The sequence below is a fragment of the Nelumbo lutea genome, chromosome 8 (assembly GCF_056320005.1).
Source record: "Nelumbo lutea isolate HS-2025 chromosome 8, American lotus-T2T, whole genome shotgun sequence".
NCBI lineage: Eukaryota > Viridiplantae > Streptophyta > Magnoliopsida > Proteales > Nelumbonaceae > Nelumbo > Nelumbo lutea.
In genome coordinates, this window is record NC_142691.1 from 10,295,894 (window position 1) to 10,322,661 (window position 26,768).

Genomic DNA, 26,768 nt, shown 5'->3' on the forward strand with positions numbered 1-26,768 from the left:
CAAAAATTCTTTCAGCATCTAACGGACACGCTTGATTCTATTCATCCTAGCACTGTAGTTCTATTGCACATCAAATTTTCCGTCGATGGGATGGTATTTGTAGCCGGAAAAATTTGGCTGCGACCCGCGAGGGAATGGGCTAAGGCCAAGCCAAGCCCACTTTTTTTGGTGCGTATCGCGCACAGCAGCGCATTATAGAGTTTAAAAATAGCCCAAATTAAAACCCAAGAGCCCAATTGCTTTGCCGAACGTTAAAACCGCTCTCTCTGTTCTCTTCGGAGTCTCTCTCTCCCGAGTCCCGTGTATATGAGCTTCCCGGCGATTTCAGGGGACGTGATCAACTGAATTCTTTCTCGTTTCTGTAGATTCCCGCGAAATCCACAGCTTCGTCTTTCAAATGCCCAGAAGTCGACAGCTGCAATTGATGTACCAGAGAAATTGAGAAGAAGGTAAGTTTCCACCGGAGCTCTGCCGCTCAAGCTCTCTTTCCGTCGGTTCATGGTGATTTCGGGAATTGCAGAATAAGAAAGACTGTAAATTTATGGCGATGGGTCCTGATAAATCAAAGCCTTTGCACAATTTCTCGATGCCTCGCTTGAAGTGGGGGAATCAGAAACTTCTCAGATGCATGAAGGTTGATTCAAAAGGAGAAATTTCTTCTGTCGAGCGCAGGTTTTCGGCTGCTGCAGGTCAATCGGGAGCTTCGATCATCCGAGGTAGAGAATCCTGGTCATTGAAGCGGAGGTTCTCGAATGGTTTCGAGAACTCCAGGAAATCGCCGTTGCCGCCGCCTATTGGAAATTCTGTTGGGAAATCCAAGATTGACAAGGATGGAGACGACGGGATTGAAGCAATTAGGGCAAAACTCGAGCTTCACCTCCGAACGGCTGCTGATAAGCTAAAAGTTACGATTCCGGAGGTACGAGAAGAAAATGAAGCATCGGCGGCGGCGAGGCCCTGGAATCTCAGAACAAGAAGAGCGGCTTGTAAGGCTCCGACTGAGACTACTGCCGGAAGAGGAGGGGGAGGTTCCTCGATAAATGAAGAGCGTCAGCCGAACTCATCTCCTTTTCGAAATGGCAATTCGACGATGAAATCGAATCGGCTGCAAGGTGTAACTACAGTCCAGGTCGTGGAGAAGGACAAGAAAGAGCGTCCGAAGTTCTCGATCTCTCTTTCTCGATATGAGGTAGAGGAGGATTTTCTGGCAATGACGGGAACGAGGCCACCTCGGAGGCCAAAGAAGAGGCCTAGGATTATACAGAAACAACAGGATGTAAGATTTTCTCCCACTTCAAAATTCCACTTCCGCTTTGCAAAAATTGCTTCTGTTTCTTTCCGCAAATACATATACGCTTGTAAAACCTTCGGAGTTTAAGAGTTTTGTTATTTATCGCCGTCGGTAATGAAATTCAAAAGCCGGTATTTGGGTTTTGCAGGCAATTTTCCCTGGTTTGTGGTTGACGGAAATCACACCAGATACATACAAAGTTCCTGATCTTCCTGAACCTGGAAAAGTAATGGTTTTGTTTTTCACCCACTTGTTATTTAGATTCTCTGGTTTCTGCTTCCCCTCTTCTTTCATATAATTCCTGGACTGATAAACTATAAACTAACATCTTGAGCATGGTTTCTGCAGAGATCGAGGTGAACCCACTAATGGTATTTGGAAATTTAAAGTTTTCTGCTTGCTGACCATGGGCATACAGTAATCTCAAATGGTGGTATATGAAACCATCCATCTGTAAATTGGGAATTTGATAAGAATGTTGAATTTCCTGTTCTCTTAACATGATGTGCAAGTTCATTTAAGTACGGTCCCATTTATTGTCTCCATTTTGATTCCTTTCTCTGCTAAAATTGACATAAACAGAATAGATTCTTCGAGCTTGATTTAGTGAATACCAAGTAACATCTGTTCTGGGTAATGAAGAATTCTATCAGTTGCATGCCATGACCATGAAGATAGTTGCTTGTCTATTCAGTTAAGAGCTTAACATCAGATTGTGAAGTTCATATTTTAGCTGGCTTTTCAGCTGATTGACTCCACTATAAATGGGTGATGCAAGAATTGGCCATGATGCAATTACTGTATGTATTCCTTTCCATATTTATGATGGATGAGTTATTCTATTGTGGAGCAAAATTCAGATATTCAGGTAGGCATAGGTTTTGATTACTATCTCGTGTCATGGAACTTGGTGAAAATAGTGTGAACAATGAGAGACAGATAAATCCAGGCAAAATTTCTATGTTACTGGTAGGACCAACCGTTGAAACTCTGCTACATTCTCCCAAACACCAGTGCAATTTATCCACAATAATTTTGTTGTTGTACTTGATAATTGATCCCAAAGCTATTGGGTTTCCTTCTGTTGAGATTTTAAAATTTGTTTGAGGGAGAACATTTTCATTTATACATTGGCCTTCTATTTGATTGGATTTTGATTATTGCTCAATCTTATTTGGTGCTCTGCGCATGCTAGAAGGGGATGGACTGCATCTGAGACTGAATCCCTCATGAAAACTACATAAAAGCACGACTGGGATAACCTGGAAAATGACTGTTCCAGCCATACGTGGTCACCTGGAAGATAAAACCAGTCAATCATCTCCTTCTTGTTCCTTACTAGAATTTGGATTTTAACTGTTAGTTCTTTCATCGAATCTAATGGAATAGAATGGCAGTCCATTAAGTGTAGCTCTTGCTTCTCAATCTCTGCTACATACGTAAGGAAGGACCACCAGGATTAGGAATTAGGATAATAACAAGAAGAGGTGAAGAGTAATAAACTAATAATTCAGAAAAGAAGATATGTAATGGGTAATGACCATTGACCAGATACTTTTTGTATAAACTTTTCTGAAAGGATTTTTTTGTACGGTCAATGATGTTTGAACTTTGAAGTTTGAACTATTGGTATGCAGTTTGTTGTGTTGTGCACGCTGGGATAGATTTTGATCTGGTTTTTAAAATCGTTTATCGTCTGAGCAAATCATATTTTTGGGAAATTGTCGTGTCCAAGAGAACTGCCTTCTCAGGCTATGTTTTGTAATGTGCTGTCACATTTTCTTGGCAAGATGTGTGTTGAAATGAAAGGTGAAGCTTTGCAGGTTGCACTCTGTGAAGTCTGAATTACGCGGCCTTTTCACTTCCTTCTTACGCGGCAACTTTTTTTCTTTTTTCCTTCTTTCTCACGACAACAGAAAAAGAAACCCGGTGGGCGAAAACGTCCAACTTAGACGTCGGAAAAATTGGAGGAGATAACGGAGGAAGCAAATTAACAGAGAATAAACTCGTTCAACATCAAAGGCTCGAAATAATGATCAAGGAGAACGAAGAGTTACTAGTTGTGGGTCTCATTCTACTTCAATGTAATCCTTAGAAAAGATAAGGCTTTTGGTTCGCATGAATAGAATGGGCTATTTTGATTCGGTTGAACGGAATCGGAATCCCATTTCTATTCTTGGTATTCTCTCATGGCCATTCCCTGCCCTCACTTCGGAATGAAATTTTGTTACTGCTGTTCGACTGTAAACCAAACGGTGCACAAGAAAAGGGAAAACAAGTCCCGATATTAGTGAAATTTGGTCACAAATCCCACCACTTCACGTGTTGATGAATGATCAATCAAAGATACATAGACAGAACAAAGAATAGAACAACCAGAGTTTCATATTTGCTCGCTTTCGGCTTCAGCTATCTCACAATCTCACAGATAGGAATTGCAACGGGGCGCTCTCGAAAATCTCCATCTCCATTTTCGCTAATAGGGACAAAGTTATCCCCATTCTTCTTCTCACGGGGATCCCAATCCTGTGAAGATCCTCATTCCTGGTGATTCTTTATAATATTAATCATTTTATTTTTGTTTTTTATTTTATTTAGAAAAATAAAATTAAAATAATTAAAATTTATAAGCCTATTAGAAAATATTTAATTATATTTTTTAAAAATATTAATATATAGATATATGTATACATATATACATATATAACGTATGCATACGTATATATATATTAGTGAGGATCCCACGGGGCAGGGAGTGCTCTCCCTATTTCCACTAACAGGATGAAAATTTCTTCATTCCGTCCCCACGGAACGATAATCATCCCCATCCCTGCCCTATTCGGGGCAGATCCCCATAAAAATCGGGAAAATGGAGAAAATTGCCATCCCTATTCATAGACTTTGCTCCTAAGACATGAATTTGCATTTTACACTGTTTTGGGGTTAGGCCTTTGAACAGGACTAATTTAAATTTTAACAAAAGCCCAACCCAAGCCCGCCTAATTTGCACTCCTAGTATTCAGTTTGTTTCTAAAAGTGTGTGTATGTGTGTGTGGGGTGGGGTGGGGTGGGGGGGTGGGGGGGTCAATGCATCCTAAAACTAATTGCAGGAAAATTTGTAAATAAAACAACATTTCAAAGCCATAAGCACTGTCTTTACCAAACATGTATCTATGAAATATTTGTTTATAAATTATCCATTGATATTTTAATTTAGACTAAAATATAACATATTTATTATTTACAAAAATAAAAAAAATGTTTACAAAATATTAAAGAATATAATATTAAATTGAATCTATCGAATCCACTAATTTAAATTTATATAAAAAATGATTTGTTATTTCAGAAAAAAAAAACTATAGAAAATAAAAATGTTAACAATGGAATCGTTACTTTAATAATTAAAAATCATGAATTTCATATGATATGTACTTTAGAAATTTTAATAGTTTTGATATACTTTTAGTTAAGATTGAAAGTAAAAATATGATAATAATATATGTATCTTAGAAAAATTATAAATTTCATATGATAGTAATTTTGATATTATCAAATATTTCAAAATTTAATATTTAATTGGCTTTTTTGTTAATGATGAAAAGTAAAAATAGAAAATAATTTCTATAGTAATTAAAATATAATAATTGCATATGTTTTGTATCTTGGACTTATAGAATTTAACATAATAATGGTTTTGTGCATGTTTTATTTTGTAAAAACTATATAATATAAGTCTTGGGGTCTTGATTGTTGATTACCAACAAAATTATATGATATTTATGTATCTTGTTATATTAGTAATATATTTATTTATATGTTTATGCTTTATTTGTGGCTATTTTGACTTTTAAAATTAGTGTAATTGATGTATTTACAAAATCTGTATCATTTTCCTAGTGTATCCATGTGTTTTCATATCTTTTGTCTTTATCTATTCATATTCAAACTATGTGATACGATACCTGATACTTTGATATATATATATATGTTCATAAAGTTAAGTTTGAAATGTGACATCAACTTATATTTTTGTCATTTATTTATACACATGCATGTGTCCAAATCCTATATTTAAGGTATTATTTCCCATTGTCTCTTATTAAATGTCTTATGTAGGATATTTTTGTTTCTAATTATTAAATTCCACGACTTAAATTTATGGATAATAACTTTAATAGTATAAAAACCTATATTTTTAGAATCAACCCAAAAGTGAAACTATCTTTTTACATGGAAGTGAGCAATTCAACCATCTAAGTGAAAGTGAATCCACGATGCTATAATTAAATACTAAAAGTTTCATTAATTAAATCCATGAAGAATAATTTTAATAGTATAAAAAACTATTTTTTAAAACCAACCCCAAAAATAAATACAAGGTTTTTTATGTATAGTGGGTAAGTAGTGAATCCATGCTGCTATAATTAAACACTAAAAAAAATTTAAGGTCCACTATTAAAATCCATGAACAATAACTTTAATAGTATGCAAAACTATTTTTAAATCAACCCATATATGAAACCAGGTTTTTTTATTATTTTTTTATTTATTATTATTTATTTTAATGTGGTAGGTAAGCAATACAACTATTTGGATCAAATAGGTGAACCCATGATCCCATAAATAAATACTAAAAATAAAAAATATATATAAATATAAATAATAAAGAAATTTTGTACAAAATTTTGGACACAACTCTAGTATATAGTTGTCATATTAAACAAAACTAAGTTTGATAAATAATAAGTATTTTTATTGATGATCAAAATGAACTTCAAAATTCAAAACCAACCTAGATGTTTTCTATAACTATCCTTTCCCCTTCACTTCTTCACATTATCTTTTCTTTTTCCTAATTTTTTGAATAAAAACTAAGTGACAACCCCCCCCCCCCCCCCACACACACACAAAAGGCCCTGCCCCAGGTCCAATTGCTATAAACTGCTTAAGGCTTAGCATTTCTTTACATGTTTAGTTTGTTTTCCCCTCTTTTACTAAAGCTGTGTTTGGTTACAATACAAATAAATTTGCACCGGTACAAAACTATGGCAGTGCAAATGATTTGAGTGTAAATTTTGACTTATTTCTGTTTCAAACTTTAGATTATTTTGTTTGATTGCAGTACAAATGAAACAAATTAAGACATGAAGCAGAATAAAATAAAACCCAACACAAAATTAAACACTGAATTTGCGTTTTTTCATTTGCACTCCCATACATTTATACTAGTAAAAATAAAATTGAACTACAACCAAACATAGCATAATGGACAAAGTGATACCTCAAAACCCATAAACTGAATTCCAACTTAAATAAATGGCTTTTAGGCTTTTAAAATGTGTAATAAAAAAAAAACTGCAAGTTGTGTCAGGCCAGCATCGGGTCGGACCCTATAGGTTTAGGTCGGGTTCAAATAAGAACATTGGAGGGTTGTGTTAGGATCTAGTCAAATCCTAATGTACAAGAGTTTTCTACATGTAAGGGTGCCAATGGACCGTTTTGGGTTGGACCCCGTCTAATCCAAAATCAATTTGGACGGATTGGATAGGCCAACAGGACATATTAGATTGGACTGAGCCAGTCCAAAATATTTATTATATTGGATTGGGCTGGGTACATCCGTAGCAAATTTATATTGGATTGGGTTGGATTAACCAATATCTAATCCATTGATATAAGATAAGAATATATGTATCAATAGATTAACATCAATGTTGAGATGCCAAAGCAAAAGCAAAGGCTAAGATCATAGAAGAAATCCTCAACTCAACTTTGTTATACATAGGGGTGTTCACTGTATAAAAAACAGAAGTACAAAGTATGCGTATAAAAATATTTTTAAAAATCTATTCAAATAAAGCCTAAATAATTATTTATTCAGATAAATACTTGTTTTTAATCACTTATTTTTAATATAAATACTCTTAAACATGGCCTTAATTTGCACTCTCCCCAAATGGAACCATTTTGGAAGGAGCAAATGTGAGACTTCTATGATTACACTCTCCTTGGAGATATGTGGGCCCTTAGAGGTTTCTTCATCACGATGGTGAAGGTGAACTCCTGTTTCTCAGACAAGTCAACCACATCTCCATCCCTGACCGTCCACTCAAATTCCCTAACCAAATTGGCCACACCAAATGCTCCATATGAAGCAAGGCCAAAGTAAGACCAGGGCATATTCTCCTCCGGTCCTCCCTGTCCCAAACGGCATCATCGCAATCTCTCTAGTCCCGGTTATATCAAACTCTTCCACTCTATTGCCACGTGTCAAGAATCTTTACGGCCTGAACTTTCATGGGATCCTCCCAAGCTTTTGGGTTCCACCCCATCTCTGCTATCATGAAATTCACTATATCTCATTGTTTGGCACAAGATACCCATCTATGGTGACATCCTCTATTAGTGCGTGCGGCACCCGGCGGATGTCTTATCAGACCCTCCAACACCACCGCCTTAAGATATGGCATCTTCTGCAGATCTTTTTCTTTGATTTCTTCTCCGAACCCCACTACTCCTTCAATCTTCGACAGCAGCTTTGCTTGGATGTGTTTGCCATGATCCACTGTAACACGACGGATGTTGTGTCAGCGCTGCCGTTGAGAAACTCCCCGTACAGGGAGACTATTTCCTTCTCCATGAGCATCCGTCCTCCGTCGGGTAGCCGGAGATTGAGTAACGTATCCACGTAGCCGTCGACTATCTCGCTTCCCTTCCTCGCTTTGCTTCTTCTTCTTCGTCTCTTGCTCTTGTCGGACTCGTATCAGAGGAATCAGGACACTTTCTTGATTACATCGCAGCTGATAGAGTTCGTTCTACTTCTTCCGAATATGAATTTTCCCGATTTGGGCAGCAAAGCAAGTATGTCGAATCGGCTGAAATTAGTCAAGAGCTTCCGCTGAGCAGTCTCGACGTCTCTGATGACCTTCTCATCGAATTTCTCTAAAAAACACATGAATACCGATAAGCAGAACAGCGTGTAATGGAAGTGATCTTCCACACAGAGGGGTTCGCCGGATTTGGCTTGTTTCCTTAGCCTATTGATCAGTATGTCCAAGACCCATTTGCGGGCGTGGCCATAAGATTTGACTCGTGAAGGGCAGATGATCTCGGAGGTGAGATTCCGGCGGAAGAGACGCCAGAGTGGGCCGTATGCGGCGGAGTTGATGGTGTATTGGTTGTTGGAGATGAAACGGTTGTGGCCTAGAGCCGGCGGACGATCGGCAAAGATGGCGCCGTCCTGGATGAGGGCTGTATGGGCATGTTGGTGGGCGTCGAAAGCCGACGTCGAGCTTGAAGATGGAGCCGTACTTGGCGCGTAAGTGGCGAAGAACGGATTCGATTTCGGAAAAAGGTGTGTCCTTCCATAAGAAGTTGGTTAAGAGAGGCACAATAAAGGGACCTGGTGGGAGCTTTCTGTATATGAGATCAAGAAGGAATTTCAGGGATGCACAGAGAGGCGACCACGATGAACCACACGTCCATGGGAATGGTCTGAGAGCAGGTCCAGCAGGATCAAGGTTACAGACGATCCTGATAGTGGATTTGCTTTGATATAACGACTTTTGCTACGAATCAAAACCTTCGATGTATTCAACGAAAAAAAAGAAAATACTTTGATGTATTGATGCAAATTGTAATGACGAAGAACGTAACACGGCACATCGCCTCCGTGTATTGGGAACATCCTGATGATTGATAATCACAGAAATCATAATGTCATTATCCGGAGATATTCTCAATACACGGCGGGAATGTGGTGTGAGACGTTGTGGGGACAATCTGGTGGTGGCCGATTTGAACTCGTAATGAGACCAAATCATCCCCTACAAAATTGCTCCCCACAACAGTCCTACAGCACATCTCACATCTCTGAGTAGGACTATCACTCCATTATTTCAGTTGGTCTAAACAAAAATAAAAATCGTTATCTTTATAATTTTAATGAATTTATACAAAAAGAGTATGTTTGGGACTTCATTAGTGGATATACAAACTCGTGAATGGGAGATGAACCATCCAAGTTATAAAACTGGTCATGATTGACCACTCTGTTCCATTACGAAAAATAAGCAATTCCAGACGTAAAAGCATTTTTTTTTTCTATGTTTTTTATTGGTTATAAGTGTTGAAGCATTACCAACAACTTGGCTGCTAGGAAATATCTTATTAGGCTTTGCCTTTTGAGTAGATATCTTTACATCTTCCTTTCAAACCATACCGCCTATAAGCCTTCTTGCACCTCCAATCTGCTTTTAGGTCGTGTATTATTAGGAGACCAGCTATTGACCGAAGCCTAGCCATGGTTAATTTAGGAAATAATCTCCTTTTCTTTTGTATAATATTCAAATGCAATTCAAAATTAATATCAATTCAATCAACCATTTCAGCAATACAGGATATGATTTAAAGGAATTGGTTAACAAAAATTAAGCAATTAAGAACTCATGGCACATATCATTCAGGTAACAATGATAATACTATAACCAAATAATAGAATCCATTAGGGAAAAAAATATCCAAGTTGATAATGGAAAGTTAAACCCACAATAAATAACATATTATATGAATAAGATCAATAAATTTAAACCATTTACAAATTCACACGTTCAAAATGAATCCAGATCACATAAATAATATGTTGTATGAAATACAGATAGTTATCCATCTTGATGCCTGGTTAGAAATGAGATTCGCAATTACTTAAACGACACAAGGAAGAAATAACTGGAATAAGAGATCAAACCTCAACATTAAATCTTTGAGTGAGAATGTAAGATACGTAGCTGAATCAATTGGTAAGAGATCAAGCCTCAATGAACCAGTTTTGATTTTGTTTAAGTCTACCGAAATCCATCAGCATGAGGCCCTTACAATGATTTTCATGTGAGACATATCCCTATCCATGGTGCCAGCTAGCAGCTTCGTTGTCTTGAGAACTGCTTCCCAATGACTTGATTGCCTTCACTCAGGAGCACATGTTGGTGAGGCTTTCTAGGGAGAGTAACATAAGAGGGAAACGGCTCGCGTGACTGAAAAGAAGAGGGAAGGAGAAGACATATTGCAAGCATGAGAAGAGAGAGAGAGAGGGTGGTAGGGAACCTGCAGAGATAGGGAAGAGAGAGAGAGAGAGAGAGGCGACATAAAGGGGGAAGGGAGAACTCAAATGAAGTAAAGAATCTTTATAGGGGATTGGGGGATAGGGGTGTTCACGGGTTGGGTTGGGTCGGTTTATTGGGGTTTTCCCAATCGACCTGACCTGGTTGGGTTACCTAAGGTGGAAACCGAAACCGACCCACTGATAGGTCAAACCGACCTGATCGGTTTGAGTCGGGTTGGGTCGGTTTCGGTTTTGCTCTTGAACAAAAGGACACCTAATTGAATTCTAATTGTAATTGCCTAATGGGTTGCCTATTTGGTGTAAAAGATTATAGAAAGTTAGAAACTATGATAGATTGCATATTCTAATTGTAATTGCCTAATGGGCCTTCTAGTTCTAGTAGAAAACTAATTATAGTTAAGTAGAAAACTAGTTATAGTTACCTAACTAGTAGAAGACTAGTTTGGTTCGGGTCGGGTTTATTTCAGTTTTCACACAATAAAACTGAAACCGACCCAATATATCGATTTATATATTTTCCCAAACCGAAACCGACCGGTACTGATGAAAACCCAGCCAACTCGGGTTGGGTCGGTCCGGGTTGGTCGGTTTGGTCGGGTTGGACATTCTTATGATCAGCCCTACTGGGGGATGGTGGGGGAATCAATAAGGTAGAAACTCCACCGTCACGTTCCGATGGTGTTACACGGATAATACCATTCAATGGACTTCGCACGCTTGCTTTATAACTCACACGCACCATATGTGTGGATACCATAAATTTCCTCAAGAATATTTATGTAATTTTATAATGACAAAATATATCCCTCTATATTTAAATTTATTGATAAAAATGAGGGTAAATAGGATAATTGGTTATTGATATTAAATGAGTTGAAAATAGGTAATTTTAATATATTCAATTCATTCAAATGACTCTCATTAAATCCAACACTTAAGGTATTAACTTGCATTTACCTTCATTGAATCATATATTTAAGGCAATTTTGTTTCTTCTCATCATTAAATTATATTAATTAAATCCATATGTAATAAATTAATAATTCAAATAACATAAAAACTTACTTTTAAAATATACTTGAAAAAAAATAGTCTTTTCATCTAGGAAGTGGTAAGAAATTAAACCATTTTGGGTCAAATGGGCTAATCCATGTTGCTACAATTAAATCATAAAATTCAAAATTAGATAAAATGAAAAAAGTATAAAAAATTAAAAAAATTGGGAACATTTTTAACATCATATATTTTAAAATATTAAACAATAATAAGTATGATAAATAAGAAATGTTTTATTAATTATGGAAATGGAATGTAAAATTTAAATAAAACCATTTTCCTGTTCAATTTCATTAAATCCTATATTTAAGATATATTTTTTTCTCATCATTAAATTCTACTAATTAAATCTACAACATTAATTTTAATAGTATAAAAAATATTTCAAAAAATAATTTGAAAACAATACCATTTTCTTCCCTCATTGTGGTAGGAAAGCAATTAGACCATTTAGGGTAAAAAAGGTTAATAAATATTACCATAATTAAATAATAAAAAATTAAAATATATAAAATATATAATATAAAAAAATAAAAAAGAATTGGGCATGTCTCTAAAATTGTATATTCGTTATACTAAACAAAAATAAGTATGAAATATAAGAAATAGTTTTATTAATGATCAAAATGGAATACCAAATTTAAAATCAACTTAGAAATTAAATGATTCCATAGTCAAATAATACATTTTTTTAAATAAAAATACAAATAATCACAAAAAATTAAAAAAAAAAGAGAAAATTTGGGCACATATCTAATGTTATATATTTATAAAAAAGTAAAATATTAGGTACATCTCTAATATTATAAATTCACTACATTGAACAAGAATAAGAATTATACATAAGAAATAATTTTGTCAATATGGAAATGTAATACAAAATTTAATGAAAACATATAAATCAAACTATTTTCCTTATTGGGTGGTGGGTTAGTAGTTTGGGTCAAATGGATTAATCGATGATATGATAGTTAAACAATAAATCTTAAAAAATATAAATAATTATAAATAATCAAAATAATATATATATATATATATATATATATATATATATATATATATATATATATAATTGTAAAATTGGGGTACCAATACCCTTTTTTACGGTATTTTAAAAAAAACTATTTTTAATAATTACATAATATAATTGTAAAATTAAAAAATAATTGAAAAAAAAGCATGCATGGTTCAAAGTGTCGAAGCTCAATACATCCCTTTCAGCATATTGGGGTGTATGGGTACTTTGAACCATGAATTCATGTCCAATATATCATACAGGCCAATCCATATAAGATCCTAATTTTATGTTTTCATGTCTTTATTGTTTATGGATCATATCATTTTCTTTTTTTGCTCAAGGCTGACACCTTAAAACACCTTGAGGTTTACGCCTCACCTCCACCTTTAGCCTTTTAAAACCTTGGGTAAATGCACTTATCCAAGTAAATGTTTCTTAGGTAAATAACTCAATGGCCATTTTAGTCATAAAAAAATATTTGCAACTATCCCCTAGGTAGGAAAGTTATTTACCCACCTGGGAGATGGGTGTAAGTAATAACCTTTCCCTAATCACCACACATATGAAAAAGGAATATCGAATTCTTGGTCGATGGGATTGTGAATTTATCCACTTCCAGTTTGGTTATGTTTGGAGAATATCTCATATCAAATAAATAACTTATGATTTGAGAAATTTTCAAATTAAATCAAATTATTTTAGTATAAAAATCAAGTTAAACTTTTAATAAATTTGGATTATTGTAGTGGGCTTAACCCAATTAGAAAGCACAAATAACATGGTACCTACATGAATAATAAATGGAACTTAAATATCAACAAGTGTGGCATATTACTATTATATAAATTATATTCACACTTTCTCAAATCAACATATACTATTCCACTGCAAAAAATGAAAACCCCTTGCGTGGGTTGCCTGAGATGACCTAAAACACAACAAAAAATGAAAGGAAAAAAAAAAAAAACGGATATGAGATTGAGTATTATTGAGATAATAAAATGCTAGAAGCCTAGAATTGAAAAAAAAACAACAACAAATCTATAATAGACCTAAAACAAATCTACAACACAAGAAATCTAACATAAACAAATGTATTTGAGACCAACACCATCAAATCTTACAACAAGTTCGAAGTAAATATATAACACATAGTAGATATAGAAAAAACACCAGACCTAGAAAAAGGCAAATACCAGAAGCTAGATCTGGAGCTTCGGCGTTAAAATAAACGCCTTCAATTGTAGATCATATGTTTTTTTGGATCTATATGACCACAGATGGCTCTAGGCATTGGGAAAATTTCGTGGGGATCTCATTCAATGAAAACAGGTAAAAATGGTAGATAAATGAACAAAAATCATGAGAGGAACCCAAATATGAGCTTACCTTCAAGAAAGGTTGCCAAAGATGGCGCCAATGAATATATGCTTGGATGACGGCTGAATAGAAGACGTCGCTCAACTTGCCTCCTTTGATAAAAGTTTCTCGGTTGTTTCCTTTCTCAATGGGGTCGCACTTATTTGATAAGACCCCATGTCCCAAAAATTGAGAACACATTTCTCATCACATCTCATTATTTCGTCCAAAACAAACATGGAATATTTCTATTTTCCTATCCCAGTCGCACAAACCAAATAGACCATAAGAGTACTTCAAGAAAATTTTCTTAAATTTTATTATAATTAGATTTATATCCAAATACTCAAACCCACATATTTTTAATATAACCCAACGATGGAAATCATTCTCCCCTAAGCAATTCAACCAATTCATGAAAGATGATGCACAATCCAACCCATATTTATTATGTCAACTCATGAAAGATGAGGCCCAATCCACACAACCGGCCCACCCCAACCCAAGCAGCAGAGTTGTACTCTTGAGACTCGAGTGTTTAGTCCCTCTCCCCTGTCAGTTATTTCTAATTAAGCCAGCTATCTGGAATTGATAGGAAGGTTCGAGTCTGTGGATGCCTTTGACTCTCGGTCTTTTCTTCTTCTTCTATTTTTTTTTTTTTTTTTTGCTTTGATATGTTCAGGTGGGCCACTGGATCAATGACGAGTATTGAGCCAGCGGCCAAAGGGCTGTGGCGCTTGGAAGGCCGCAGGCCACCTTTGGGCTTTTGTCCTTTGAAAAATCCGTTTTGAAGCGGTAGAACCGTAGAAGACAAGACAGATTGCCTTTCATTTTTTATTTTAGTCTATGACCAGTCTTTAAGATTAAAATAAGCAATCTTAACTCAACTCTTTATACGTATTCCTGTTTTCTTTCTGTAAGAATCGTATAAAATACGAGAGGAAAGAAAGGGAGAAAAAGCAGCGAGCCAAGTTTCTCTGGATTTCCCCAGAGGAGCTGTTCGGAGTTGTTTGCTGGTGATGGGCGATGATAAATTATCTATCGCAATGGCGAGTAGAGATCGAGAGCTTCTCATACCAGTCGCCGATGCTGTTGACGATGACGCCTCTTCCAAACCTTCTTCGTCATCTGCTGCATCGTCTCATCATTCCGGTAGAGAGGTCAGCTGTTTCTCTCTCTTCCTAGCAATTCCTTCTGTTACTGGATTTGTCTTGCTGATTTGGTGGTGATTTGGTGGTGACTCACTGACTCATGCTAGGTTTTTCCCCTTTAGTTTGATTTGTTCTTTTTGGGACCTTATTACTTGATTCGGTTTGTTGTTAGAAATACATTTGCCTTTTTTTTTTAGGTTTTTGCTCCTTGTAATGAGACGCGTCTTATTTTTCGATTGGGTTTTCGTAGAAACCTCTGTTTGGTTCCAGAGTTCCGTTGATACCTTATTTATGTTGACCCCCAAATCGATTTTCCTCGTTATCTCCACGATTTGCTTAAGGGTTCCTTGATGATTTATTTTAGCTTTGAAATAGCTTTTTCATCATACTGAATCAATATCTAATCAATGAAAGATTGAAAAGCTCTTTCGCACTAACTATTCTTTCTTCAAGACCAAACCTTTGGGATTTCCTGCAGAACAATCAATCTTGATGTATCGTTATCTTGAACCATGCACCCAAATTTAGATACATGAGAAGGCATATTAATCTTCAACACCAAATTAGTTTAATGATGTATTGATCTAGTTTTCAGCAATCAAAGGTAACAAAATATTTCATTGGCTTTTCTGGATCTCCCTATGGTCTTTCTGATGCAACTACACGTGGTGCTAGACCTTGGCTCTGATAAAAATGATGTAACATAGGACCCTTTAGGGAGGTGGAGTTTACTGTATTTAGGGGTTGGGGAAGGCAGGTTCTGCAGAATTTCTCAATAAAGTTCTAGATGCCAGATATAACAAAAGAAAGGAAAGGCCGGATTCAAATTGGGTTTGCAGGAATCATTTGTAAGAGAGAAAGCATTTGAAGTATATAAAAAATTTTAATACATTAAATTTTTGATTGAGTCATTGAGAGGTATCTGGGCAAGTGACCTTGATGTAACAGTGGTATAAGGTTTACTGAAATCAGACATGTGGTGTGTTGGTAACTGATGATGCACGATCTAACGCTCCCTGCTGGTAGATAGCTTGGACGCTGAACTGAGTAGGTCACCTAGCTGAGCTGCAAAGAAAGAGATCAGAGTGTCCGGGTTGCTTTACCTGGGGTGAGCACTCCGATCCTTAAGTCAACGAAGAGTTTTGAGAGAGCTAAAAAGCGAGAGAGCTAGAGAGCTAAATTGCGTATACCTCTTCTGATTGAAGGAGATGCCTTTATATAGGCGCAGGTAGTTGTGACGGTAATGCGTCTAAGATCTCCGGGAGGACATGGCCATAGCGCGTCCAAGATCCTTGGGAAGTTGTCCTCCATGCTTGGGAGTAGTTTCTTAGTTGGAAATGGAATCCGCGTAGATTAACTCCGAAGCAGGCGGTGTGGGGAGATGAGTCTAACAGTTGAACGATGTGATCCCGTAGGAGTCGGGCATGGTGTTTCACTTTGAAGTGACTGGTTGCCACGTCAGGCAGATCGCCAACTGGGTCCCAATCAGGTCAACATGGTCTTAGGGGAGGTCGCCCCTAATGTCGAGGTCCCTAGCTTAGTTGTGATGAGGTCGCCACCTGAGTCTTCGTTAGGTTGGTGGAGGTAGGTCGCCTCTTTTGCTGACCTAGTCCTGTCAAGATCTTACGCCGTCAGGTCGGCGGAGGTAGGTTGCCAGTTGAGTCTCCGTCAGGTCGGTAGAGGTAGGTTGCCAGTTGAGTCTCCGTCAGGTCAGTACAGGCAGGTCGCCACCTGAGTCTCTGTCAGGTCAGCAGAGGCAAGTCGCCACCTGAGTCTCCGTCAGGTTGGCGGAGGTAGGTTGCCTCTTTCGTCGACCTAGTCCTATCGAGATCTTACATCGTTAGGTCGGCGAAGGTAGGTCACTAGCTGGGTCTCTGTCAGGTCAGCGGAGGTAGGTCGCCAGCTGGATCTTTGTCAGGTCTGCGGAGGTAGGTCGCCAACTGGGTCTCTATCAAGTCAGTAGAGGTGTAGGTAGGTTGATCACCATGCCATGCAGGTTGCTACCTGGACCTCAGTTTGGTCGGTGAGACCTCGGTGGGAGGTCTCCCTTCGTGTCGAGGTCTCAAGCTTAGTCCTAAGGTGGCCGTCCCGATCTTGGCGAGGTGCTTACATGTTGTCCATGGCGAGGTGGTGACGAAGCGCCCTCAGGGCGTGCAAGGCGCATCCGACGTGGTTCTGGGTAGGTCTCCGTCATTTTGGCTAAGGCAAGTCATCGCCTACGTGGTGCCGGGGTGTCATGCGACGATTCTGGGTTCGCCAGATGGTGCGCTGTCACTAGAGGGCCAAATCTGCCCTCGCCAGTAACTAAAACAGAAAGAAGTAGGGCTGGATTGTGCTATATATGCAGATATTTGACTCTAGCAGGTCGAAGAACATAGAAAGAAATTAGCGAGGAGTCTCAGAAATACGCTATTGTAACAGGATCGACAGAGAAAATAGGAGGGGAAACTTAACCTGCTTTATATGTCCAAACACAATATTCGGTTTCATCCTTATCTCCATTCAATCACAATAGGAGAGCCTATTGATAGATATACAACCATGGTTGGGCCAAGTCCTACAACTTATTCGTAAAAAATCTAATTGCTTGGTACTTAATACACCAACGTCACTTGTAGATGTCCTGTGGAGAGGAACCTGGAGAAATTTGTTTTCTTTGCCTTTTATCCATCTCCTTGTCATAGTGTCATACCTCCATGGAGATGAAAAAGTAATTCCTGTCACCTCCTTGTCACCTCAGAGGTGACAACCTCACCTCTTTTGGTTCATGATCAAGTGCTCTCCTTACTATCAAGACAAAGTAAAAAGAAGAAAAAAAGAGTAAATCTAGATTTAACATGAATAACTATTGACTTATTAATGTACATGCAAACAACCCTATAAATAAAAAGCCAAATGCCTAAGAACGCTCTGTGATCCAATGCTTTAATCAGCAACAAAGATGGGCCAAATAGTATTTTGAGAAACACATCCTTTTAGGGGCAAGGAGGTGACAGGATCGCTTATGTTGTACTTGTTGGACAATTTTATTCAGGTTTTGATTTATGGGTTGCTTATGATGTACTTGTTGGAGTAGCATAAATGTGTATCTTATCAAATTAGTGTCCTGCACGCAAAAAAGTGTAAAACTGAGTGATAGATGTTCTTACTTAGTCACAGAGCTATGGTCGTAAATACTCGAGGCATGTAGGTAAGGTTATGACAATTAAGGAGCTACATTAGGGTCTGTTCTTATACCTATGTTCTTTCACTCAAGAACCAGAAAACTAGAGATGTTTCTCAAAACTCAAATTGACCAAAAATAGGAATCCAGAATTTACAAAATTTCCATTGGTGGAGAGGAACCTGGAGAAATTTGTTTTCTTTGCCTTTTATCCATCTCCTTGTCATAGTGTCATACCTCCATGGAGATGAAAAAGTAATTCCTGTCACCTCCTTGTCACCTCAGAGGTGACAACCTCACCTCTTTTGGTTCATGATCAAGTGCTCTCCTTACTATCAAGACAAAGTAAAAAGAAGAAAAAAAGAGTAAATCTAGATTTAACATGAATAACTATTGACTTATTAATGTACATGCAAACAACCCTATAAATAAAAAGCCAAATGCCTAAGAACGCTCTGTGATCCAATGCTTTAATCAGCAACAAAGATGGGCCAAATAGTATTTTGAGAAACACATCCTTTTAGGGGCAAGGAGGTGACAGGATCGCTTATGTTGTACTTGTTGGACAATTTTATTCAGGTTTTGATTTATGGGTTGCTTATGATGTACTTGTTGGAGTAGCATAAATGTGTATCTTATCAAATTAGTGTCCTGCACGCAAAAAAGTGTAAAACTGAGTGATAGATGTTCTTACTTAGTCACAGAGCTATGGTCGTAAATACTCGAGGCATGTAGGTAAGGTTATGACAATTAAGGAGCTACATTAGGGTCTGTTCTTATACCTATGTTCTTTCACTCAAGAATTTGGAGCTGTTGTCTTTTTGGATCCTTAGGAGGCTAAATGAGATGGTATGTCAATGGCATTTTTGAAGCTGGGGCCTAGTGACAGGATCCAGTGAAGATTCTTTTCTTTAACCATATGCTGGACCAAGGAAGTCTTGTATCTTTAAAAACATACCAAGTGATAGGATCCATCAAAAAACATACTGAGTAAGAACTAGGCAATAGAAAAGGGGTAGGTGCCCTGTCAACATTGCCATCTGTTTTGAAATTCTTCAAGAAAGTAAAATTTTATGATTATATATGTGGTTGGAAGGATCCGGTTGGGAATCCAACGTTACCTTTACGTTGTTCTTTGTAATGGAACAAACTTTTTTCCCACATTTATTTATTTGATTTTTTAACTTACTGTCTGCTGCCCAGTGCCCATATTTCTGTGTATCTGTACACATCCTCTTATATCCTCACATTTTTTATGCATAATCCTTCAATATGGTTCTCGTTTCTCAAATAGGATACATCTTGTAGAGCACATATTAAATCAAATGGTTTCTCCTTGTTAATATTTCCCTCTTACTGTTGTTGCACTGGGATAGCTTCTACATAGGGGTGTCAATTGACTGGTTTTGGATTGGATCCAATCTGATCCAAACCTTATCAAGTCGGATTTGGATGATCCATTATAATTATTGGATTGGGCCAATTCAAAATAAATTGGTCCATATTCTTATTGGTCTGAATTGGACCTAAACCAAATACCCAATAATCCGATCATGAAACCAAATCCTTGTCCAATTTGAAACCTATCAAAACTGAAGTCGGCATAAAATCATTTTTACGGAAGCACTTTTACGAAAATGCTTTTACAAAAGCACATTTATAAAAGTAATTTTATGAAAAGTACTTTTGCGAAGGCGCTTTCACAAAAATACTTTTACGACAGAACTTTTACAAAAGTATTTTTATGAAAGCACTTTTACAGAAATAGTTTTGTAAAATTACTTTTATGAAAGCACTTTTATAGAAGTACTTTTACATGAAAGCACTTTTATGAAATCACTTTTACAAAAGTACTTTTATGGAAGTACTTTTATAAAAGCACTTTTACGGAAGTATTTTTATGAAAGTACTTTTATAAAAGCACTTTTACAAAAACATTTTTACAAAAGCATTTTTATGAAATCACTTTTATAAAAGCACTTCTAAGAAAGTACCTTTACAAAGACATGTATACGAAAGTACTTTTATAAAAGCACTTATATGGAAGTACTTTTATAAAAGCACTTTTACAAAATTGCTTTTTTGTATTTTTCAGATTTTTCTTCATTTTAATATATTTTTGTAATTTTTTATATAGTTTTTGATATTTCATTCAGTTTGGATTGGATTCAATCCAGTCCATTTACTGAGGTTTTTGTAGCCCCAAATGGTAGCATCCGGGTTTAGAAGCCACCTTGTTACCACCTGAGAGTCCCCTTCAACTAGGAGATGCTCCACCCCAAGTTGGTTAGCGATCTGAATTCCTTGTACTGCAGCTAGTATTTCTGCCCTTGTAGAGTGCCCCACTCCCACCGGTCCTGAGAATAAGGAGATGATGTTGCTGTCCTTATTCCTCAGGACACCCCCTATACCTGAAGGCCCAAGGTTACCTTGGCTGCTTCCATCAAAATTTAAGTTGATGACACCTTTTGGACTGGGATCCCATTCTAACAAACTTCTATTATTCTTTGTAGAAGTATTAGCTATTACTAACCAATTCCTCAACAAGTCATCAAAAGAGAAATCAGCAAATATGTCCCAAGGTTTTCAGCTAATGTATTGCTTTTGTTAGGATACAATCCTTCACTTTATCTAAGCTTCTTTCCTTCTCTAAGAAGACTCTTGCATTCCTTTCCTTCCAGAGAGTCCATAAGGTGGCTCCAAAAATGAATAATTACATTCTTCATATAGAATACATACATTTTTTAGAATATAAAAACAAAAAATGAAGAAACAACTTCTGCAGACAATTACCTCTGTTTTTTTTTGGTTGCTCTTGTTTAACCATTCTCTGCCTACTTCTTGATCATAAATTCATAACTTGCTTCTCTGTCTAAATACCTTAAGGTATTCTTGAATGGGAAAACATTTCCATATGGTGGTGAACCATTTCATAGGGATGACAGTTTGTTCTTTTTGCTTTTCTTAGTGACATGGCTTACTGCCAAAAAAAAAAAAAAAAACAAAACAAAACAAAAAAAGTCAATACTTTCTAGTTCTTTTAAATTATCACTGTTTTGTAACTTTGTTCCAGTTGGAGGCACAGAAAACAAAGTTTACACTTTTAAAGAGGCAAAAAATATAACTGAGGTATTACACTCTGAAAAAAAATCACCTATTTTAAGTTGAAATAAATGGGTTTTTTGGTTTATATTAGTCCTTACTTAAGAAGCTCTTATGCTAGAATGTAATATGCTAATTCTAAAGTTCTAATGATTGATCCTCTTCTGCACATCGTTGGAATTTCAGGCACTGTAATATTCACCTTTACATGCTACTTTTTTTTTTTTCCTGCTTCTACTTAGTTGAATGATTTATGCTTGTCATTATATAAACTCATTCGCGCATTGTTTCTCAGACCTAGTTTAATAAAGGGGTAATAAATTAAACCACACGTGACTGTCAATTTGCAGGCTTTCTACAAAGTCATTCGAAGTTGGGCTTCGAAAAAGTTCATGACTGGATGGTGAGAATATACATACTTATCTTTGGATGCTTGTGCATGTGTTCTTTTTTCCCAGTTGTTGCCTTGTGTTCATATTGGCATGCATTGTTGCTTTAATTGTTGGTTGTGCTTTTTCCTAGATTTATTCATTTACTTTTCTTATGCCCACCTTTTCTTAGATCAAGGATCGAAATTTCGATATGATACACCCTGTATTGGGCGTATTGTATTGTATCTTTTGGGTTTCAACCCCTCTTTTTTAATAAAAAATATATAAAAAACTATATAAAAACCAGTTTTTGAAAAAAAAAAACTAAAAAAAATGCGCAAGGTTTTTTAGTACCAATACACCTCTTCCGATACACAGAGGTGTATCAATACTATGAACCTTGTCTCAGATCCATTTATGTGAATCCATTAACTGAAACTGTAAAGTGTTGATGGAACTACCCTAGTTGGGAAAAGTCTTAGATGATTGATGGGATTAACTGGTGGCATTGGGGAACCTCTCTTCTTTTTTCAGAAGATGGCATTCCTTTTGCCTATCATCCCTTTTTGGGAAGGTTGAGCGGGGCCTGTAAGTTTATACGGTTCTAGGTGTTTCTTTATGGGCTATAAATAGTTTTAAGTTCTAGGTTCAAGAAATGAACATGGGTAGTCCGTAGTCAGTAGATGTCCTTTCTTTGGAAATATATGTTGGTAATTTCTGATTCCATGTTCTTCTTGTCAAAATTGAATGTTGTAGAGGCTTTTGGCTGAGAGCCTGAGAGAGGCATTGCTCTGTGTTTTAAAAATGTACAAGGTTTGTACCTTGAGGCACATGCCTGCAAGTATAACAGTTAAATTCTTTTCGAACTCCTCATTTTCTTATGATTCTAGTTCATGTGATCTATTCATGTATATACTTTTCCTATATAAAAATATGCTCCTTAAGCATGTTTCTACACATTATGCATCTAAAGGTCTTGTTTCTTCGTTCCATGTCCCACATTTTTAAACATTGATTGCTACCTTCAACATGCTTCTAGATGTTTCCTCTGGATTGATATAACGTTGACTAAGTTGTTAATTCTGCCACAACAGGATCATTGTAGGAGGGGAATGCCAAGTGGCAGTAGGTTCCTTTCAAGGGTGGATGACCCTTGGTCATCAAGATTCATGATTAGGAAGTTGGTGGTTTGGTGTCCAATCTGAATTTCTCGCTCTGGTGGATTCTAAGGCCAACAAACTATTTGGCCAGAAGTTTATCAAGAATGGGTGTGAGCAAAAAATGCCTTAGAATGTGGAATGCCAGGCCCAGGGATTAGTCTAAAATTTTAGTATTTTTAGTTCTGCTACCAGTCATGTCAACCGTTGGCTAATTCCATACTTAATGTCTCTATCTGTCTGAAGTCTTATGGAGAGTAGAATTTTATTTCTGGTTTCTGATTAACAAAGTTTATTCTTGTCACTGTTGTTGGGAGAGTTATTTTTGTTTCCTTATAAATATAATACTTTACCTTTTTTAAAAAAAGTTAGTTCTTGTAATTATTGTCACTGATAAAAAAGGTTGTTAATGATGCAAGTAGAGAACTTTCAACATATTTTAGGAAGTTAGTAATTTATTTATCGTTTGGACTCTGTTGATTCCTGGGACTTCCTCCATAAATGTGCATGGTAAAATTGCTGAGATAAATGTAAAAATCTAATTGAGGAACAAAATATAAACCTTTTGTTGTGGTTGTTAATGTGAACTGTGAAGTATATATGAGTGTACTTTGTGATGTTTTTGAAATTTGTATGGCCCTTATTTCACTAAATAATGTGGTTGCCTGAGAAGATCCAACAAAAAAATTCACAATTTATTGATTTTATTCAATGGTTCCCATTAATGTTCTGTATTGATGTTGGTTTTTGATATGCAGTGTTATTCTATTTCCTATAGCAATCACATTCTATATCACGTGGTGGTTTATACATTTTGTGGATGGCTTCTTCTCTCCAATATATGCTCAACTTGGAATCAACATATTCGGTATGCATATGCTTTCCAATATTACCTATGTATTGTGTTTATTTTTTTATTTTTTTATTTTTTATTTTGTGGTGTAGGCAGGGAATTAAGAATATCCAAAGTTTCCTTTTCCTAGGTTGATAGGTTTACATTTGAGTTGCATCATTTTGATAATTTAGAACAGGTGGAGATATCTAGCTAAAAGTCATCTGTACTACAATACTTTAGAACCTTAATATTATAATATGAAAGTTAACAATAATGTTATAAAATTGTTGACTGCACTATACAGTGTTGAGTTTTTCTTGAGATTTTGTTGATTGTTCCCCAACCTCTCCTAGTAAACAATTTTGTTGTTATTCTTTTCTTTGATTGTTGAATTGACTTGTTTAATGCAATTAGGTCTTGGGTTTGTAACTTCTATAACTTTCATATTCTTGGTTGGGGTTTTCATGTCATCTTGGTTGGGAGCATCTGTTCTAAGCCTTGGAGAGTGGTTTATCAAACGGATGCCTTTTGTTCGACATATCTACAATGCATCCAAGCAAATCAGTGCTGCCATATCACCTGGTAATCATTTTAATTCTTTTTCCTGTCCACTTAAATTACTTTAGGCAGGCATTACTAAGGTGCTTTTATTTATTGATACAGATCAGAACACACAGGCCTTTAAGGAAGTAGCCATCATTAGACATCCACGTGTTGGAGAATATGCATTTGGGTTTATCACATCTGCTGTCGTTCTTCAAGTATGAACTTATTTCTTTTTCATCTGTTTTGAGTATCTGCTTTTTCAAGTTCTAAATCATACCTTTTTATTTTTTGGTCATATTAAGGACGGAGCAAGTCATTTTCTACTGACTACAAATGATCCCAGATTGGGTGTTATTAGTTTTCCTGCGTAGTAGTAGATTATTATAGAACCTGAAGTTCTACATCCTCCCTCTCTTATCCTGTGCATGTAGTTAATTATGATTGCAGCTTTTTGATTTGCATTTGTATACTTGGTCTTTTAGACACTAATCTTGGAATGTGCAATATTTGCCCCTGTGAATCTATTCAATATGAATAATAATCCATGATTTCTTTTTGAACTGCCATCATTAAATGGTAAATGACTGACTGCGAATAGTTGGGGTTAAAGTTGACTTGAGTATTGTTAAATGCCAAAATTTTGATGATGTATATCCAGCATTATTCGGGAGAAGAGGAGCTGTGCTGTGTGTATGTCCCTACAAATCATCTTTATATCGGTGATATATTCCTCATCAACTCCAAAGATGTCATTAGGCCAAACCTGTCTGTGCGTGAAGGAATTGGTAAGTATCACATGTTTTCTTGCTTGTTTCAGTGTACATGCATCAGGACTGGAGGATGTGAAGAAGTTCCCAACTTGTCTGTCATTCACATGGTTCACCTGGGAAACAGTTGAGCCACCAATCTTGTGATAACCATTTGATTTTAGTCTTTTTGGAATAAGTTGGTATATGATGGTAAAATCATGGGACCATTGCTTGGTGTAATGGTGAAATATTGGGCTGACAAGTGTGAGAACTCAGGTCGAGTCTGGGAACAATCCAGTCCACCACTCCCCAAGACCCCAGATCAGAATTAATCTTTGATGTGATGACTTGCACCCTCTGTGTCCATGCGTATATATCTAGACCCAGAAGGATTGCTCCTTGTTTATACTCTCCATACCCATCTAGATTTTGTTGCTTTTGTTTACACTTTATGAATTATTTAAGTTTAGTTTGTGTTATAAGTTATAAAATGGGGTTTGTATCAGAACTTGATGTATTCCAAATGTGATATGAATGCAGAGATCGTTGTTTCTGGAGGCATGTCAATGCCTCAGATCCTGTCAACCGTGGATTCACGGATAATCCAGGTGGACAGAAGTAGATCAGTGCGCAGCTGAGAACAAAACAACAAAAGAAGTGATAGGAAAGAGTTGACAGATTTTTGAAGATTCCAGTTTGAGGTGTGCTATCAGAAGTTGAGAACACGACCGACCACGTCATTTACATGTGTTAGACTGGAGGGTGAGGAGGGAATTTAGATGATGGATGAGTTGTTTGTTTGGCCTGGTTGGAATTGAATTCTGATAACATGTGTAACATTTCTTTTACGGGGGAGTTGGCGATGAATCCCATGTACATTGTAGATGAAGTTTGATTGATAAAATACATGTTGCTGCTGTGGATAATTAGGCTTTTGGACACTTTTTTGTATTTATTTATCATTGGTGGTGTATGCTCCTCATCATTCTCACATCTCCTTCTTCTTCCATCTTTGATTTTCTGTATCATTTGGATTGTTGTCTCTATTTGTTCGTTCTTGTTACGCATTCATTCATGCATCGGCACTTGTATTACTGAAACACAAATCCACGCAGCAGTAGCACTGCACACGACCTTCATGTTTGTATCTCCTGCTGCTTTCACAATTTCAATGTCCCATGTGTTACGATTTTTTTTGTCAGCAGCATTATTATTATAATTAAATATGAAGAGGCAATATGTTATAGGGGCGAGGCATGGCAGGAGATGATGGGACCAAGTATCAGTCGGTGTCGGTCGATTTGACGTTTTTGACGTTTTGAGCCAGAAAAGAATCACTTTCTTTCTCGGCATTAGGCGGGACCCATTTGTTTTTGTTTTGTATTAACCAATCCTTTATTCAATAATTTTAGAGTCCGTTTGGTTCACAATTGACGTCAAAATCAAAATCCAATCACGAATAGTCTATTCCGCCCAACATGTTTGGTTCAGACTGGGAATCGGAATCGGAATCAGCTAGAAACTTAGACTCAATTCTCATTCTAAGGCGGACGGGGAGGAATTCCTGGGATTGGGATTTTGATTCCAGCCAACCAAACGGTTGAAATTTGAAATTTAGACTCTCAGCTGGCGTGTGGAACCCACACTTATTTGCTGACGTGCCATATCGTGATTGGCAGCACTAAACATAATCCCTAGCCCTCTCGATTCTCCTATCTTCTCTCTCTCTCACAGTCACTCTCGTCTCTCGTCTTGTGTATTGTGACTTAATTCTTAAAAGTTAAAAATTCTTCTTTTCCTTTTCCTCGTGTGTATCCGTACTTCTCCATTCTTTCTTTCTTCTATT

General features: G+C 36.6%; 2 protein-coding genes and 1 pseudogene across 2 annotated transcripts; 2 read left to right on the forward strand and 1 right to left on the reverse strand.

The window, feature by feature from the left end:
• The first annotated feature begins 228 nt into the window (after positions 1-228).
• On the forward strand, positions 229-1,928 carry LOC148842650 (uncharacterized). The gene is made up of 3 exons (XM_088956931.1): positions 229-1,276; positions 1,440-1,517; positions 1,640-1,928. The coding sequence occupies exons 1-3, from the start codon at positions 542-544 to the stop codon at positions 1,649-1,651; spliced, it is 825 nt and encodes a 274-aa protein (XP_088813057.1). The 5' UTR covers positions 229-541; the 3' UTR covers positions 1,652-1,928.
• A 5,225-nt stretch (positions 1,929-7,153) lies between these two features.
• On the reverse strand, positions 7,154-8,779 carry LOC148842651 (cytochrome P450 89A2 pseudogene; annotated as a pseudogene).
• Positions 8,780-14,514: 5,735 nt separating this feature from the next.
• On the forward strand, positions 14,515-25,915 carry LOC148842652 (protein CONTINUOUS VASCULAR RING 1-like). Its single transcript, XM_088958352.1, has 7 exons — positions 14,515-15,008; positions 21,615-21,667; positions 23,551-23,660; positions 24,042-24,209; positions 24,291-24,388; positions 24,832-24,958; positions 25,463-25,915. Exons 1-7 carry the CDS (start codon positions 14,868-14,870, stop codon positions 25,558-25,560), a joined length of 795 nt encoding a protein of 264 aa, XP_088814478.1. The 5' UTR covers positions 14,515-14,867; the 3' UTR covers positions 25,561-25,915.
• Positions 25,916-26,768: the final 853 nt, after the last annotated feature.

Bases quoted from the DNA above. Each gene is read 5' to 3' on its own strand.
- LOC148842650 (XM_088956931.1), top strand. From the start codon at position 542: ATGGCGATGGGTCCTGATAAATCAAAGCCTTTGCACAATTTCTCGATG. The intron at 1,277-1,439 runs GTAAGATTTTCT...TGGGTTTTGCAG, and splicing joins TTATACAGAAACAACAGGAT to GCAATTTTCCCTGGTTTGTG.
- LOC148842652 (XM_088958352.1), top strand. From the start codon at position 14,868: ATGGGCGATGATAAATTATCTATCGCAATGGCGAGTAGAGATCGAGAG. The intron at 15,009-21,614 runs GTCAGCTGTTTC...GTCAATTTGCAG, and splicing joins CTCATCATTCCGGTAGAGAG to GCTTTCTACAAAGTCATTCG. The intron at 24,389-24,831 runs GTATGAACTTAT...ATGTATATCCAG, and splicing joins CATCTGCTGTCGTTCTTCAA to CATTATTCGGGAGAAGAGGA.